At 35.6% G+C, this 18,924-nt stretch overlaps 1 protein-coding gene across 22 annotated transcripts in view; it reads left to right on the top strand.

Moving 5' to 3' along the window:
* SOX6 (SRY-box transcription factor 6) overlaps positions 1–18,924 on the top strand; it is a 621,788-nt gene that overhangs the window by 258,186 nt on the left and 344,678 nt on the right. For all 22 annotated transcript variants that reach the window (XM_059137084.1, XM_059137116.1, XM_059137061.1 and 19 more), the window contains one exon: positions 14,311–14,518. In XM_059137084.1, coding sequence (XP_058993067.1) covers positions 14,311–14,518 — 208 coding nt within the window. The remainder of the gene's footprint in view (positions 1–14,310; positions 14,519–18,924) is intronic.

The raw sequence follows: 18,924 nt of genomic DNA, 5'->3' as shown, positions 1-18,924 counted from the left end.
CAGTCATTAACGTGTGATTATGTGGGCTGCATATTGAGCACCTGCCAAAATATAAAAATCCAGTACTTCGCTACATCTGTGGAAGGACTTTTTGCATTTCTTTTGTATTTTGACAGTTCAAGGAAAATCAGGCCCTAGCATCTTTTTTTTTTTCAGTATAATAAAACTGTATATACAGAATATTTTCAAGGAGACAAGATATGCCATGTTTATTTTTATTTTAATCTTTCAGGCTGTTTGAGAGCCAGTGACTGGAGTTTGCAGAGCACTGACTATAACATGAATCTCTTAACAAACTCCATGACTGGCATTCACTTACAATTTACAGCATTCCTTCATGTTCATAAGGATTATCTTTTTCTGGGATTCACCCAATATTTCCCTAATGTGCTTCATTTTTAGGTGATATCTTTATGCTTCCTAAATATTTTTTTTTTATTTCTTTCACCAATAAGCTGCTAGTGTGAATCTCACCATGATGCGGGGGCTGTTCCTGTGGTTTGATATTTTCTCTCTACTGTCCATATGCAAATATTCCTTCATGACCAAAGTACAGCTTGAATTCTATAATATTTCCAACACTTATAAAAGGTCAGTTTTCAATAATTATTTGAAATAAGACTTGGTTATTAACAGAAAAACTGGGATGATGTAGTCTAGCAGAACACCTTGACTGAGCCAGGCCTGTTCCAGATAGCTTTATTTTCTGGATGGATTCAGAAGATTTCTGTTTGTTTTTTAAGATAGACTTCTTGTCAGATTGGTCAGTATTAATCAATGGAAGCTGATGTCATAATTTTCTGATTAAAGACCAATAATTCTCTGAACTCCACTGTCTATAGGTGGTTCTGATTAATGCACAGTTTCTTGTATAGAATTCCTTCTTACTTAGTGGTGATCTGGGTACATCACTATAATGAAATATGATAACTGGAATGATGAAATCTGCACATTCCTGTAAGGCTTTGAAGCAACATGTTGTAGAAAGCAATGTATATATTATATAGCGTGCAGTGTTTTATGTGACTAATTTGAACTTTTCATGATTAGAATGAGATATGAATCTTAAGGTTCTTGTATATCAGCATGAAGAAGATGGTGGTGCCTGTGACAGGGAACATTTTGCTTTGGAAGGAGGAAGCTGGAATTATAGTTTGCACCCCTCCTGCTCTACCTTCTTACACTAATTTGGGGAGGGTTGGTTTCCATAAAGGCAACTTTAACATAATGAATCATTCGGAGATGACATTGAAAGGGCTCTCTTTGATTATTGAATTAAACCACCTGCATTAAGCAGGAAAGCGCCTACTCTGTTCCTTACATGAACATATCTAATCTTTCTTGAACACATCTAATGAATGTGCCTTAATTATCTTGATATGCAAATTATCCCACTGTTTGATTGTCCTCTGCAATAAGTTTTCCTTGCTTTCCAAGAGAAATGTAACCTTTTAAAAGAAGAACGACTTCAAGCCATTATTGCTTTTGTTAATATAGCTTTCAGTGTGATGACATTTATTTTTTATACTATTAACCTTTTAAGTATTATTTTGGTATTACTGCATTCCCATGACCTCTAGGCATTATTTTTCTGGGTGATGCAAATTGAGTTCAATAATATATCTCTGTGTAAACCACATTCTGGAATCCAAAGTATAAATTACAAACCTTTGCTAATAAAATTTTACAATCAGGTAAAAATTAGAAATGAATATTTATGCATTTCATTTATCTTCTTTATATTTCATTAACATCCTAGAAAATGGAAAACCTTATTTAATAAAATGATTGGGAATTATTTTGTAAACTTTTGCTTTCATTATAATTTAACTCTGATTTGTTTTTACTGCTAGTTTACTGAGAGTACCTAGAATACAATATTCTCAAGTTCATCAAACTTCTGGAATGAAATGTGCCCTCATTTAAGCATAGATGGATTATGGTGGTCTATAGAAGAGGTTCATTTACCTTGGGGCACACAAAACGAGCTGCTTTTTTTTTTTTTTTTCAATTACTATTATTTAGGAACTTTTTGGTTAGCTTTAGTAGTAAATTAGTAACTCTTTACATGAGGACTGTGTTAGCCGGGGTTAAGCTAGTGTATTCCATGAACAAATTGGAATAAATTTTTGCTCCTGAATTCAGAGTTAGTATGTGGCCTTCAGCTGTATTATTTTGTTCCTTGTATGCTTCTACTGAAGATACCCCTGTCTTTTTTGTTTTGTTTTGTTCTTATGTTGATATATTTTGTATGTGAAGTTGATTATGGTTTACTTATTTAGCGTTTTGAAGTTGACAGTAAGATTAGAATTTAGCTGTCCTTTTGGCCACCCTTCCCTTGGATCCATGAGCAGTGACACAGTAGAGCAAGGAATGAATCTGAATCTGAGATTTGGGGTATTTGGAAATTAGAAAAATATAAATTCATATTTTCCCTCCCTACTCATCTCCCTCCCCCTCCCAGCCTTGAGAAGAGAAAAAAACATGGATTATATGATTGTAACTGAGCCATCAACTCAAGTTTGCGTGCTGCCTTCAGGTAGAGTAATGCATAGCTTCTAGGCTTTGGGGGCACCTGATGACAGAATGAGACTTCTTGTTGCTGCCTTGTGGTAAATTAGTGACATTTTTGTGCCTGCTTTCCCTTTTCCTGGAAATGTAAATGCAGATAGATAGATAGAAATAGATAGATAGATGGATGCCTTATTAGCAACACGACCTCTGAGGTATCATTTTTAGTCTCTTTGTACTTGTTCTATCTGTAAAAAACTTAAGTCAGAGAGCTGGAGACATTATTTTAAAATTTCTGGATTACAGAGAGTTTCATATTAAGCCATTACATGGATTTGATGTATTGGAAGGAGATTTGAAGTCTTTTGTGGTTGAGTTTTCTAAATTGGGACCCTTCCTGGGCAAGAGCCAGTGAAGAGGGGAGCTATTTGAGTCCCAGAGCTGTCATGAGGGCTCACTCAGTATGTATGACAGAGAGAGCAATTTGTTCTCTAGTTGCTCTTCTCTGGGTAAACAAGGCCATGGAAGGACATCACTGTTAATAGAGTAAAATCTCTATCAACAAATAGATTTGATAGGCCTTGATTGGGCTTGGGTACTTCTTAAAATTAAGATTTGTGGAGCGCCTGGTTGGCTCAGTCAGTTAAGTGTCAGACTCTTTATTTTGGCTCAAGTCATGATCTCAGGGGCATGAGATGGAGTTCTGTGTCAGGCTCTGCTCTGGCCACGGAGCCTGCTTGAGATTCTCTCTCTCCTCTCCCTCTGCCCATCCTCCCCACACTGTGTAGGCACATGCACTCTCTCTCAAACAAACAAACAAACAAAAACCCTGTGAGATAGAAAATATGTACTCCAAGCTTTTTTAACGTGACCCCAGTCTCATCATTTTTAGATAGACAACCAAGACATAGTTAACTATCATACCAATATTTGTTCCTGGGTGCGCAATTACCGTCCCACTACCTTTTCCTACCGAATCCCAATTACCTTACCTTTTTCCTAAAAGTTTTGAGTCCCGTTTTTTTCTGAAGCTACTCTGATACCCTTGAATGATGGTAGATCCCCTTCTCCGCCAAAGACCCCAGTTTCTGTTTTGAATTACAAACAGGTTTCCTAGAAGCTGGATTAAATCACATTTCAACAGACTACTTGTGTCATGCTACCAGTCCTCCTCTTCCCTGTTCATTCTGAGCTAGTGTCCTACAACAGGTCCCTGGTGCCTTGACTGTCCTAGTTTCAAGGCCGTTTACCTATTTTTGGTACAGGTTAGGGAGGCTTTTTACATCACCTCCTTTGCTTCCACTTCATAATTCTGATGTCTGGGTTTGTCCACTATTTCAAAGTGCTCTTTATTATTCCTCATTTGGATGATAGTTATGCAAAATGGGTTCCTGGTGAGCTGACTGATACCTGGATCCAGTGATGTGTATGTAATTTAAGCATCCACCATAGCCTTCAGTTCATTTAAAGCATACTGGCTGCTTTGCTGATTATATATAAAAAATACACAGTTATTTTCATAAGTGCACTGGTATCTCTCAAATGGGGAAGAAGAGAAAACAACTGCGAAGGAGGAGAGCATGAGGATAATAGACTTGACACTAGAGTAAGTAGTTATCTCGTAAGAAAAGCTCTGTGGAATCATTTGAGACTCTCTATGCATAGAAAGTTGCTCTGTAAGAACTTGTCCAATTATACTTCTCCAACTTCTGCATAATCACACCCCTTATTCCCCAGTGCCTCAAATTGTAAAAAGCAAACAAATAAACAAAAAAATTCTTGATTTAGTGGAAATTTTTCCCTGAGGTTATTTAGAGGAAACATAATTTAGAGGAAAGGATGTTGCTTCATAGAAGGCCTATGTTTATCTCTGTCGCTAATTTGCTGTGTGACCTTAGGGAAGTCACTTTATATCTTTGGACTTCAATTTCCTCATCTCAAAAATGAAAGATTTGAACTGTATTCACCAAGTCTCTTGCTACTTTTAACTTTCTTGGCTTCAAAGTTAAAATTGTCTTAGTCCAATTCAACCTAGCCTGGTAGTGTTGTTTGAGTTTCATATGGTAGTTTGAATACTAATGAACTGCCAGATGAAAGTTAACTGCTTAAAGTTAGTAGGCACACAAATCTGCTAATGGCTGGACCTGACACCGCTCTACGTGTTGGTAAATTCACCATCAGACCTGCCTGCCTTAAAGGTCCTCTTGCCATTCTATTACCAAAAAGTCATAAAATATTACCACTGGGGATAAAAATACATGTTTATAAAAAATAAAAAATTATATTAAAAAAAAAAAGAATACAAAGGAAAAAAAAATATTCTCAATTCTGAGAAGTTAGTTAGTTAACTTGCCTTGGTTATATGGGAGGTAGGTAGAAAAGCTGAACTTAACTACAAAATCTGGGCCAGAGAGCCTGCATTCTGATAACTATTATACCATCTTTTTCTGCATAGGGCTTCAAGTACTAGATAGGATTAAGCAATTAGATTTTTTTTTTTAAATTTTCATTATTTAAAAAAAATATTATTTATTTGACAGACAGAGATCATAAGTAGGGAGAGAGAGAGGGGGAAGCAGGCTCCCTGCTGAGCAGAGTCCCCCCCCACCCTCTGCAATGTGGGGCTCAATCCCAGGACCTTGGGATCATGACCTGAGCTGAAGGCAGAGGCTTTAACCCACTGAGCCACCCAGGAACCCCCTAAGCAGTTAGATTTTTAAGGACCTTTGAATCTTGAGATTTTGATTCTCTTTGTGAGGCTGATAGTGTATAGATGAGGCAAAGCTTTTCTATGTGCTTGTCTTGACAGGTTTGGAGACTTTAATTTTTTTTTTTTTGTATTTTGCTTCCACTTATTAAATATAGTGATGAGGACATTTTAAAAACTTATTATTATAATTTGTTTTTCTTTGAATCAAAATAACACTTTAAAAACAATAGCTTTCATTTCTTAGACTTTAGAAATCATGACACTTTAGCAAATATTGGTGATAAATTTATATTCTGACACATCATGAATAAATTTATTGTTATTGAACAATATAATAGTAGTGTAAAGTGGCAGGATGTTGCTCCAACTTTGAGAATGCTATATAAATCTAATATATTCTACCAAGTATCAGCTTTAATAAAAGAGAAAAAGAATATAAAGCCGTTTTACTATTAGAATTACTGATACTTTTATCAGGAATAATCTGTTGTTAATTGGAACCAAATTCAGTATTTTCATTTATATAGGCTTCTTTAAACCACTGCTTTCCCTTGAAATATGTCACGTTGGAGAAAAAACACACTTTTTTCTTTGAGAAAGAACCTGTGAATGTTAGCAATTTAGTTTTCAGCAATATTAAAAATGTTAGATTTCCTTTGTTAGCAAGAAGTTATTGGAACCCAGATTAAGTAAAGCTTTATCTGTCAGTCACCCAATAATACTGAAGGTAGTAAGTGTCTTACACAACACAAATGGCAGGTGGTTTTTGACCCATCAAAAAAGAGTTGTTTGGAGTGGGGAATCGGAAAAAGCAGTTCATATCTAGCGCTTACAAATAACTTAATATACTATATTACAATACTTGAGTGTATGTAATTTTTGTGATAGTGCTTGAATGCTTAATAGAAACTTGAAATATATAAAATGCAGTGCATACAAAAGGGGGTGTGTGGAGCCATCTGTTCTGACAGAGAAGAGTGATCATGACGTGGCTGAGTTGCTCGTACACAGTGATTTAAACCAAACAAAAACAACTTTTAGTTGGTTTTATTATTGTTTATAGCTTCTCTACAGCCATTGTATCCCATTAATTTCCTTAATTTAAAGACTACCAGGGACACACTTGTTGTTGAAGAAATTGGGCTTATGACACATTACAGTAGGGAGAACACACACCACGGAGAACCATCAAATGTCGCAGTAAGAGAATATTCAAAAGAACATTTTTTTAAGGATTTGGGCTTTGTTGGAGTGATTTGGGATAGGGTTTAAGGAAACAGAAGCTTGCTATAGATTGGGGGTTGTCAGAAATCAGGGACAAACTTATAATTTGGTATCCCAATAAATCTTATCTGGAGGGAGGGTAGACTAGAGTGAGGATAAAGCTGTAATTGGTAATACAGTATAACTAAAATGGGAAACAAAGACAAAAACAAAATGACAGCATACAATGTAATAAGAGGGAGCACATTTAATGTAGCCTCACTAATGAGTGGAGGAAAGGGAAAAAGAGGCTAATATTCTGTCCCTGCAGCTACATTGGACAGCAGGTAGGGAAGTTGATTTATGCAGCTGCTTAGAGAGGCCATTTCCCAGTCATTTCTCCCAGCAGCGATGACTTCTACCTATATGTGTTTCAACTCTATTATGTAGAGCAAGATTCCATTCCTGACCTATGGTCTCTGCTTGTTTCAGTTCCTTACATCTTATCTGACTTCTGCAGCTCCAGCCTGTAGTTCTCCTCTGTGTGCAGTAATGACTGCCCGTTCATATTCTTGGTCAAGGTGCAGTTGGCAACCCAGACAAATTAGAGCAGTAGTGTACTATAGCTGCTCTGGGACAGAGTAGAGATAATCTATATGCAGTTAGGTCAAGTGGGAATTGATAGTAAGCATCCCTGGAGAAAGCTAGTTGCAAATGCTAAGGTTACTGGAGTTTTGCTAGGGGTCAGATCTTGATGGAATTAGTTTGGGATGACTATATAAAGGAGGTGATTTTTGAGCATTGATATTGAAGAGAGTAATGGCATTTAGTATTTATTATTATACTTAGATGAATGAGAATAAGAACCTAAAAATGGTGTCGGTGGTCATCATGACTGGATTTTCAGAATTAAAAATTGAAATACAAGACAGTTATTTCGACAAGATGTTTGATATTTAATAGTAAGAGTAGTTACTGTATGTTGAGTAGTTAGGTGATAGTGTCCTAAGGGCTTTATATATTATTCATTTCTTACAATAACTCTTTGAAGATGTAGTTATAACTCCACCCTGTAGAAAGGCGGGGTCCAAGTCCCACCCTCTTGATATGTGCAAGCCTTGGTGACTTACTGTTGAATAGATTGCGCTGACAGTCATATGGCATGACTCCCCAGACTAGGTTAGAAATAGTGATACAGCTTTTGTCTGGCTCTTTCTGGGGGCCTGTACCTTTAGAGACCACGCAAGAAGTCCAACTAGTCTGAAGGTCAAATCCTGGAGAGGAAAGATCATGTGAAGAGATCACACAGAGGTGGAAGAAAATGTCCAAGAAACGCCAGCTTCCAGCCCCAGATTCTTGAAGCGTTCACATTTGTGAATAAACAAGTCTATGGGATGACTCCAACCTTAATCACTGACTTACCGGCAACCTCGTGGGAGACCCTGAGACAGAACCACCCAGACCAGATTCTCCCGAATTCCTGATTCACAGAAGCCATTGAAGATAAATGATTATAGTTATTTTAAGAACTGTTTTAGGGTGATTTTTATACAAGAAATAACCAGTACAAGTTGCATCTTGGTATTGCATTAGGGCTAATAACAAAATGGAATTTGTGTCTCAAAGTGGGTAAAGTTCCTCTCTGGCAATGCAAGGTAACAAAAAGATTTAGAAGGTTCATGTTATTGGAATTATGGCATCTTTTACTGGTGAGAGCGATTTTATTATAGTGCTATGGAAGGAGAAAAGCACTGGATCTGGAGACAGAAAACCTACCTTTGAATTTTAAACCAGTTCTGCCAGTTCTACCTGTGTGACAAGAGGGAAGCTGCAGAACCTCCTGACTGTTACTTTGTTCTTGCTGAAAACAAAGATACAGAACTTTGGTATTCAATTCTTGGCAACACATCTTAACAACAGCATCTAGAAACTGGAGTGAATCAAAGGAGAGAGATGAAGGGTCAGGAAACCATGTTAAATAGGAAATGGGTGTAGAAACTGGAGGGGTGTCCCCTAGAAAAGAACTATTAATTCAATCCCTCCCTTCAGAATTTGAGTAACTCTAACACGGAAGAGGAAATAGATTGATTTTGCATATCTTTTGAGGGCAAATGGGAAACAATAGGTGAAAATGATGAGGATCTAGATTTCAGTTGATGCAAGGATTCCTTTTTACATAATTAAATTTGTTAGAAAATATTATTTGAGAGCCTTCGGCTGCAGAAGTGCCAAGGAAAGAAAGCTTGGTTATTTTTTTCTGGGTTCAATACAGGGAGATTATAATACACTAACTCTCTAGACATCTTCAAGAGGGCCATGTACTAAATGATACAATATATCCTTTTTCCCATTTAATACATCTTTCTTTGTAAATGAATTATTTCTACAACATGTTTTTGGTATTCATAGTCAGTCTTGACAACAATATTTACTTTCTGTTTAAAAGGAGTATTTGTTATAGAACATTTGCAAAATATGGATGACTTCAAAAAGAAAATTAAAGCTACCTATTATCCCAATACTCAGAAGACCATTTATGTTTTGTTGGATATTCTGGTGTCTTTTCTTCTCTTCTGTACATAACTTTTTCTAAAAAAAAAAAAGTATATTGATGTTTCTTACTCACTTACTTTTTACCAATAATACATTATGAATATTCCCACATCACTATATTTTCTGTAAAAATATGATTTTCAGTAGTTTCAAATCATTTTACCCTCTGGATGAAATCCTAATGCCCTCAGAATGATCTCTAAAATTGGTCATGTAGGTTGCCTGTAATTGATCATCATTATAAACAACTCTGTATTCACCATATATAATATTGTTTTTAATGGCTGCATGGTATTCCTCTGTGTAGCTATATCATCTTCTATTAAATGAATCCCTTTTTAAAGAAAATTTCAGTTTTCAATATTTTGCTTAAATAAGCAATCCCATCACTGTTAGAACAAATCTTTACTCTTGGCCTTATATTTTAAATTGTTTTTGACATATTTGGTGAGTAGTTGTTTCAAGTTCAGCAGCTGATGATGTACTTAACATTTTGTTGGGCGCTCTTGGCAGGGAACATATTGAAGAAACATGAGACATGGCCCCAATTCTTTAAGTGTTAAAATTTAGTTACAGATATGACTAATACCTGCAAAATAGTAATGAATAATTTATTTCAGTATATTATTAAATGCTAAGTTGTGTGGTTCTGATGTGCTTCAATGTGTAGTTCAGGGGGTAGGAGGATAGCGAGGCCCACTCTAGTCAGGCAGGACTTCAAGGATGAAATACAATTTGATCTGAGCTTTGAGAAGTGGGTTGAGTGACTAGTCAAAGAAAATGTAGGACATTCTAGAGGAAAAGAACATGAAGCACAAAAGCTCAAAAATTTATGTGTGTTTGATATATTTACATTACCATGAGAAGGCTATTTAAGTCTAATGTTTTTCTATTGCCACTGCTGAAAAATCTGTTTTGACTAACAACCTCTGAAAAACCTGGGCAATATTTATTTTAAAACATTTTTCCAGTTTTATTGAGATATAATTGACAAATAACATATGAAAGTGTAGAACGTAATTATTTGGCACATGTATATATTGTGAAATGATTACCAGAATAAGTTTAGTTGACATCCATCGCCTTGTATATGTTTTGTCTTTAATATTTACTTTTCTACCCCTTCAGACATGGAAACATCTTAATTAAATATTTTTAATTTGTGACGATTGCTTGTGTTTTCTAGAAACTTTGCCTAATGACTATATTTTTGTACTACTGTGTGCTTTTTCAGGCACCTGCCTATCATTTTGCATTGTATTTAATTGACTTCCAGCAAGAAGCTCTTTAGATAATCTGAATCAATGTTGCTTTAGTTCTTCTGTTGTGACTGGGATCCTTTTAAGTAATATTTCAAGAATTATCTTCACTGTTAGGTTTGGTGTACTACTGAGGTTGGGGTTGAGAGAAAACAAGCTTAAAGTAACTTGCCTTTGAATGAACTAATGCTAACTCTGTTTCCATATGCTCTGCTGGTTGTGATGTTCATTTGCTCAGTCATGTTATACAGTGGTTGTTTTCATAAGAAAGAACAAAAGAAGTAATCTCCTTTATGTTATTTTTTAAAAAATTAAAACTAACCAACCTTCTTAAAATTTTTCATAATTCTATTCATATTGTAGCATTCAGGCAAAACTTTTATTTCATTGCTTTCATAGGGATCAGTGTTTCTTGAAGTGGGATGCATCAGAATGAAAGGACCTATACATTGGAATCACTTGGGGTATTTATCAAACACCATATTCCTGGGCTCCATTGGGGGTGATGAGGGAGGTGAGGGAATCTGCATTTTAACATATTTGCTAGGGAATTCTAAATATTGAAGTTTGAGAACCATTGCTTTAGGGAAATGCTATCTCGCATCTCTCCGTGGCTATGCTGCTGTGCGTCAAGACACAACAGATACCCTCGTTGGCCATCTTTCCTCAGACTGCTATTTCATAGGACCTGTTTCATTTTTAGGAAATTACATAATAAGTTGAGCTTTTTTTTCCGTTAATAAAACTTACATAAATATTGCCTAGCCTCTTAAAAAGAACCCTAGAGATGCTTTGTCAAGTTTCTTTTTCTAATTTGGTATTACTGCCTTTTACCCAACAGTACCCTCTTCGTTGTAAATGTTTGGACTTAAGTGCCCCTTTACACAGATCAATTGCCTGTAGGCTTCCATTCATGAGAGGCTATTATCTGTTAAGTTTTAGAAAGTTAACAAGTGAGGCAGGACATGGTAAAATTTGCACCTTCCCTTGTTCCTAAGAATGGTATAAGGGGACTTAGATGACTTATGCCATTGATGATTTTTTTTTTTTAAGATTTTGTTTATTCATTTGACAGACAGATATCACAAGTAGGCAGAGAGGCAGATAGAGAGAGAGGAAGGGAAGCAGGCTCCCTGCTGAGCAGAGAACTGGTGGGGCTCGATCCCAGGACCCTGAGTTCATGACCCAAGCTGAAGGCAGAGGCCCTAACCCACTGAGCCACCCAGGCACATCCATTGATGATTTTATCCACTGCTTATGTTGGTGCCTGGTTACATATTGCAAGTAGTTCTTATCACTTTTTTGGAAAAATCATGACTTTTCAGCTTCTTATTCTCTGCTTCTGGGGAGTGTTTAGCCACTTTGCAGATTATGGGGCTGAGGACAGTGTGGGTCATTGGTGTGGGAACCTATGGTGATTGTCTGTGGTGTAGGATGGTGGTGGCTACATTCCCATAGGTTAAAAAAAAAAAAACAAAACAACAACAACAACAAAAAAAAAAAAACAAAGAAAGCAGTCTATCTCACAAAGGACATGAGTAAATAAAACTTTAAGTTGTCCCTTAGACAGGAGAGCCATTTTTAATATCTTTTAATTTCAGTTTAGGAGTGATGGGAAAGCCCTTTGTATTATGGTCAATGTTGGCTTATTTGTAGGTAACCCACTTCCACATGAGTTGTTTTGACTTGGTTTTTAATCTCTTAGGTTAGTCAAAGTATTTGTTGTTGTTGTTGTTTTTGATTTATAGGCTACGATACAAGACTAGTTTGCACTTGAAATGAAAGTGACAGAAGCATGATTTATCCAATGGTGATACTGGTTCAAAAAAAAGTCTAGGTCAAATTTCTGATCAGAACATTACTAAGAGATTGAAATGACTTTGGAAAACACATTTCTGAGTTTTGTTTTTTTTTTTTAAGGGTATTTATTCATTTGAAAGAGAGTGAAGGAAGAGAGAGAGCATGAGCAGGGGGAAAGGACAGGGGGAGAAGCGGACTGCCCTGCTGAGCAGGGAGCCCAATGAGGGGCTCAATCCCAGGACCCTGAGATCTTGACCTGAGCCAGAGGCAGACACTTAGCTGACTGAGCCACCCACGCACCCCCATTTCTGAGTTTTCATTTGCACAAAGCAGAGAATGACCTGACATCCCAAGAAGTCACTAACCATGACTGGCATCTAAAAGAAGGGGTTCCTCTGCACTGTGCTATAGAGTTATTGTAAACATTGAATGAAATAAAACATCTTTCCTAGATCTGGGAGCAAGATAAAGATGAGCTCTCTTTCCTGCCCCTGCCCTACTCCATTTATTTTATCCTTTTCAATTTATTTCAGTACAAATGTAATGAGTGTCTGTTCTGTGCTAGGCATTGTGTTAGTACTGGGAATAATAAAAAAAAAAAGACTGATTTGGCTTACCATATTTTTAACAGCTTTTTTAAACTACAGTACACATACACATGATTTACCCATTTAATGTATACAATTCAATGGTTTTTAGTATATGCTCAGGCTTCACAGTATTCAGTTTACTTTAAGAGTCATAACATGTTTTACTAAACAATTCCTTAGGTCCAGAGGGGAAGAGAACCGTGTTGGTTCCATCTTTAGATCTCCTCCTTCTATCAGAATAACGGTACCTACCACTTATTAAATACCACTTCTTAGATTCAGTTTTGTGCCTAGTTGCTTTACAAATGTTATCTCATAATATGTTCCCAACAGCCCTGAAAACAAGTTTTATTTAACCTTCTACAATGACAAAAATACTAATTGCCTAGCATTTGTCAATTTATAGTTATCTTGAAACCGGTACTTGTCTAGGCTCCATTTTTCTTTTCTCCCTCTTTCCCACCAGGTATTATTTTAACTTTGCCTCCTATTTCTTTCCCTAGTTCTTGAAGTTTGCTGGACGTCTTTGTGAAGGGGGAGAGAGATATAGGAGCAGTTAAGATGTTCATGTTTCTGATGAGAATCACAAAGGCCAGATGCTTTATTTCATACTTTTTTTTTTTTTTTTTTTTAAATTGGGCAAGAGAATACCCATGCCTAGACAGATGAGGTGAATGTAAGATTACTGATGGGCTGTAGCTAAATAACAGTTGCTTCCAACCCTCAGTTCCGATTTAGAGAGATGTAAAAACATTTTCTTTCTATAAACTTTTAGGTGTTTGTTATTTTCAATCTCAGTTTTGCATTTTTTCCTCACAGATGGATCTAACCTTCTTACCAGTTAGCTTACCTTCTCTGTATTGTGAATTCTTGTGCAAATGTTTCGTAGCAAATTTGTCCTTTTAAAAACAATCAAATAAACAAACGTAAAAACATGAAAATAAGCCACTTTCAAATGTATGTGACTAGTACTAAAGTGTAAGTGATAAAGATAAGGAACAGAAAGAATTCTTGGAGCTTTGAAAGATGTATGGCTAGGGAAAAAATGATTCCTCTCAATCCCCAGCACACAAAAATGTTCGGGTTGGCTAACTTTCTGGTACTGATTTAGATATTTATATATTTGCTGTTGAATAATTAACATTGGATATTGAAGCTAATTTCCCTATTGTTTCTAAATTTAAGGATAATGTTATTATAATGTATATATTTTTTAGGCTGTGGGAAGAGCATTTAACAAAATTGCCAATTAAAAGAAAAACTTCACCAATCTTAATAATTAATAATTGAAGTTGAACTACTCTAAATGAAGGGTGTGAATGAATAAGAAGTCGAAGTGTCCATTTTAAAATTAAGGGTTTGAAACTCTTGGGTTGTTTTTTAATTAAGAAAAACCAGTTTTAATCATGAAGTTCAAGGGAGTTCTTTTGATAATTGCTTCTTTAATGTTTAGTATTTTTAAAGCAGAGATGGTTAGACGCAAACAATGAATCATGGAACACTACATCAAAAACTAATGATGTACTGTATGCTGAATAACGTAACAGGAAAAAAAAGAAAAAAATAAAGCAGAGATGGTTAATATTTTTCATCCTCATAATGTTATTCTGAGTTTAGGATTTTTCTCCAACGGTATGCAAAGAAACAAATGTTCTAACTGTTTTATTTTATTTTGTTTTTCTAGGAGTCAGAGAATAATAAGTTATGTTCCCTGTATTCCTTCCGAAATACCTCTACCTCACCACATAAGCCTGACGAAGGGAGTCGGGACCGCGAGATAATGACCAGTGTTACTTTTGGAACCCCAGAACGCCGCAAAGGGAGCCTTGCCGATGTGGTGGACACACTGAAACAGAAGAAGCTTGAGGAAATGACTCGGACAGAACAAGAGGGTATGTGTAGACTTAACTGTTGGGCTTTATTCTTTCAAAGATTCCAGGCCTTAAAAAAAAAAACTGAGTGGAATTTCAAGGGCCAAAGTAGTGCATAATTGGCACTAGCTAGGAAAAAGTTATTCACAGGTTACCATGGTGATGGCAGATTTGATCCGTTGAGAGTATTAAGCAGATAGTTCCATTTTTCTAAAACTTTGCGCATTTTATTTTGTTCTTATGATAATAAATCAAGGTTTTAAAGGGACTGCAAGCTTTATCGTGAAAAAAGGTGTAGTATGGGAACTTTTGCAGCTGCAACTTTATTTTTCATTCTTTTTCTCTCTTACTTCCTTTTGATGGACAGTGTTTTATTATGAAAAGATGAACTGTTTAAAAAGAAAAGAAAAGCAAACAGAAAATAAAAACAAAACGAATTTATTCCTCATTTTTTATAAATATTACAAATTTATAAATATTATCCTTTCACCTCCAAATTGTTGTAGAATTGAGAGTTGTTTCTAATTTGTCAAAGCTAAATGCTCAAGAGGAAAGTGCTGTAACATATGATATCTATTAGATCATCCCACAGCTACCTTCTCTACTCTCTCAAGAGATATACTTAGCTTCACTAGGTTCACCTATGTCCTAAAAAACATGAAAGAAGACTCTAATAATATTTTTAAATCAAATAAATCAAGTCTAAGTGGTTGCTGTACTATGTATGTTCTTTCGTTCTTTATGTGCAGATTTTAGACTTTGAAATGTAGGGTAGTTAACGGTTCTGGATTTATTGCGAACACTGTAAATTAAATTTAGAGTTCTGTGGCACTGTAGAGAAATGGGAATATAAGAGAATTTTTCATGTAACTTAATTTTATTCCTATGAGGGCTTAAAAGTTTAAAAGTTTCAAATTAATTTTTGTGGATGTGTCAATCACATTAGCACAAAAGGAAGTTTCTAAAATGCATCACACACCTCCCTGACTTACCAATCGGATGATAGGACACAAAAATGTAATTTTTTTTTTGATGATTCAGGGTCATGGTGCAGTAGACTATAAACTCCAATACCTATCTAATAATTATGTGACCCTGGGTAAGTTCTTCAGTTTACCTGAGCCACTAAATTTAAAATTTGGCGTGGTACTAGTATTTGACTTGTTAACTCAAACATTTTGAGAATTAACTATAATGATGAACATAGAAGTCTCTGATGAGCAGTCAAGTACATAAATTTGGGATATTGTGATAATTATCATATTATAAATGTCATTTGTTTTATCAGGCTACAATGTGATGATACCCCCAGAGATCATTGAGATGATTAGGACTATTTGGCTTTATGGTTATTTCTCTGCAATTATGAGACTTTTGAGTTCTTGTGTCTGCTTGATAACAGGTATCTTTTGGTGCATGCACCATCTGTGTGCGTGTGTGTCTGTGTGTATGTGTGTGTGTTGGGGTCTCTTCTTTCAAAATCAGATCGCAGGCTGTTACTTTTTGCATTGTGAATAATTTCTAATTTGTTTCTCTTTTAATTTATAAATTATGAAAATAGATAATCACAGCCTCTGGACCATAAGTAAAATATAAACATATATGTCTGGGTGAGTTGCTGAGAGATTCTGGGTAATATTGATGATCTTTAGTTCATGGACTTCTGGCTGCACACTTTATTTTCCCCAACGTGGCTATGTTCTAGCATAAATGAAGCTGTCAGATCAATAATCTCTAAAGAAGTGAGATTGCTAGATTATTTTAATTATGAAATACCAAAAAGATGATTTAGTCTTATAAGAAAGTGGTTTTTAAAATTCTTTAGTGAGCTCTTTAATGTAAAAATAAAGAAACTGGGGGCACCTGGGTGGCTCAGTGGGTTAAGGCCTCTGCCTTTGGCTCAGGTCATGATCCCAGGGTCCTGGGATCGAGCCCCTGAGATCAGGCTCTCTGCTCAGCAGGAGCCTTCTTCCCCCTCTCTCTCTGCCTGCCTCTCTGCCTACTTTTGATCTCTCTCTGTCAAATAAATACATAAAATCTTTAAAAAAAATAAAATAATGAAACTGATATGCGATGTTTTTTTTCCCCCTAGTGTGAACTCCTAGGAAATTTAAAATATTTTTTCTCTTGTACTCATAGTTTTTTGTTCTTCCTCTTTATTACTGTGTGTTAAAGATTTCGTACAAGAGAGACACTTGCAAGATGAGACCTCTCATTTAAGAGTACTTTATCAGTACATTCCTACTATCAAAGAATGTTTTTATGTACTTTACTGAACTTTGTTTTCTATAGTATATATATTTTAGGCATCAGAATTTTGGGCATTTTTTAGTGTACATTAATGTATATAATGTATTAAGTATAAATATGAGGTGATAAAAGAATGCTCATCAAACTTACAGATTCTACAAATCTGGGAGGAACTTTGAATAAAATGCATGAAAGAAACAAAATTCAAAAGGTGTTGACAAATCAAAAATATGAACTTAAAACTAGCCAATCAAATAAAATTTAATAGATCTTATTGTTAAGTCCAGAGATTGTGACCAAAACTCCTAGCTGCACAAATAATTACTGAAGGAAATTCAAATAGCAGACACATGAATAAAAAAAAATAAGCGTATGAGTTTTAAGAAAGTACACTGGGCTCAGCATGATGAATAATGCCAAAAATTTGATAGTGCTGTCTCAATCAGCATTACTAGAATTACAGTATGTAGTATTCAAAAGGTGGTAGTCCCATTGAACTCCCTGCTCAATAGAATGCATCCGAATTACGGTGTTGAATTGAGAATCACCACATTTTAAGAGGGACTAAAAAACATTGGGGTATTCTCAGAGGAGAACAGTTGACATGATAACAGACATATAATTACATCATAAGAGGAACGGTTAAAGGAACTAGTAATATTAGTCCTGGAGAAAATAGATGAAGGAAGACTTGATGGTTGTCATGTGGAGGAGAGATTGGGTTTATTCTATGTAGTTGCATAGGGAGGGATTGAATGAAGACCAGTGACAAGAAGTTACAAGGAACCAGATTATCATTTAAAACAATATTAACTGTCTAATAGTTGTACCTGTCCATATATGGAGTAATCTTCTTTGGAAGATAATAAATTGTCCTTGGAGGTATGTGGCAATCTTAATTGCCATTTTAATAGGGCTAGGGGACAAAAGGGTCTTTTTCTAATGCCAAAGCTCTATGAATATTTATGAATAATGTGCTTATACAATATTTCATTGTTCATCATATGTATTTTTTATAGCCGTAACCAAGAACTACATAGTATCATGATTATTTTTCTACAAGTTTTCTTTTTATTTTGCAAGGTGACAGTAGAACCCAGGGATTCTTAACTTTTTTTTTTTTTGACCATGGATTTTCTTGTTAGTCAGTGAAGCCTACAGGTTATTTCTTAGTTTAAATGCACAAAGTAAAATCCATGGAATTACAGAGAAAATGAATTTTACTAAAATATTAAATGATTCCAAAATTTTATGATATGGTAGAAAATGCTTCTTAACTAATGCATTAAACAACAAGATCTAATGAAGGGACTCAAAATATCAAAATTTGAATGTAGTGATAAACATAAAAGATATTTTAAGATATCACTAACCAGTACAATGTGCCAGAAAAATATACTGTAATTCTATTGGTTAAAGTATGACAAATATTATGAATATTTTATGGTTTTTGCCTGCATACGCAGTTTAAGGAAGTGCAAATTTTCAATTAGAGGTTTGCAGAAAGAATTTTTTCATCCATGTTCACCATCCAAGGCCCCTTGAATCCTGTAGATGGACTCTTGGGGTCTATGGACCCTAGGTCTAGAGTCCCTATGCTACATAATATTGGGCACCCATAATGAGTAAGACAATAGTCTCTAACTTTAAAGAGTTCATATTCTTTTAAGAGGTATAGGATATATACAAAATGAACTCTAATTCAGTGTCTAATACAGGAGTTTACAGGACACATTGCACTGGCCTAGGAAGCCATGGGAAGTTTCTAAAGGGAAATGAGTCTTAGCTGGTCTTGGGGAATGAAGGATTTAGATAGGCAGAAATGGAGGGGAGGGACATTTCAGATAGAAGGAACAGGCAGAGACCTTTAAAGTAGCCAGTAGTTCAGGTTCTAATTTAAAGTATGTGAAGATGCATATGGGATATAAGACTGAAAAGGTAGGTTGTGTTCAAATCACTGAGGCCCTTTAATTCTTGGCTTAGGAGTTTGCACTTTAAAATGAAGGTCACGGAAGAATCATTGACAATTTCTTAGCTCAACATGGTGATGGATTTAGAGCTATCCTTCAGGAAGTCCATCTGGCGGCACTGTGTAGGATGTGTAGGAGCATGAGAGACACAGAGAAAATTGTTTCAGGTTAGAGATAATGAGGGCATGAAACTAAGGCAGCAGAAAT

The sequence above is a fragment of the Mustela lutreola genome, chromosome 1 (genome assembly GCF_030435805.1).
Source record: "Mustela lutreola isolate mMusLut2 chromosome 1, mMusLut2.pri, whole genome shotgun sequence".
Lineage (NCBI taxonomy): Eukaryota > Metazoa > Chordata > Mammalia > Carnivora > Mustelidae > Mustela > Mustela lutreola.
The sequence above is the reverse complement of the archived record's forward strand: the minus strand, read 5'-3'. Positions and strand labels throughout refer to the sequence as shown.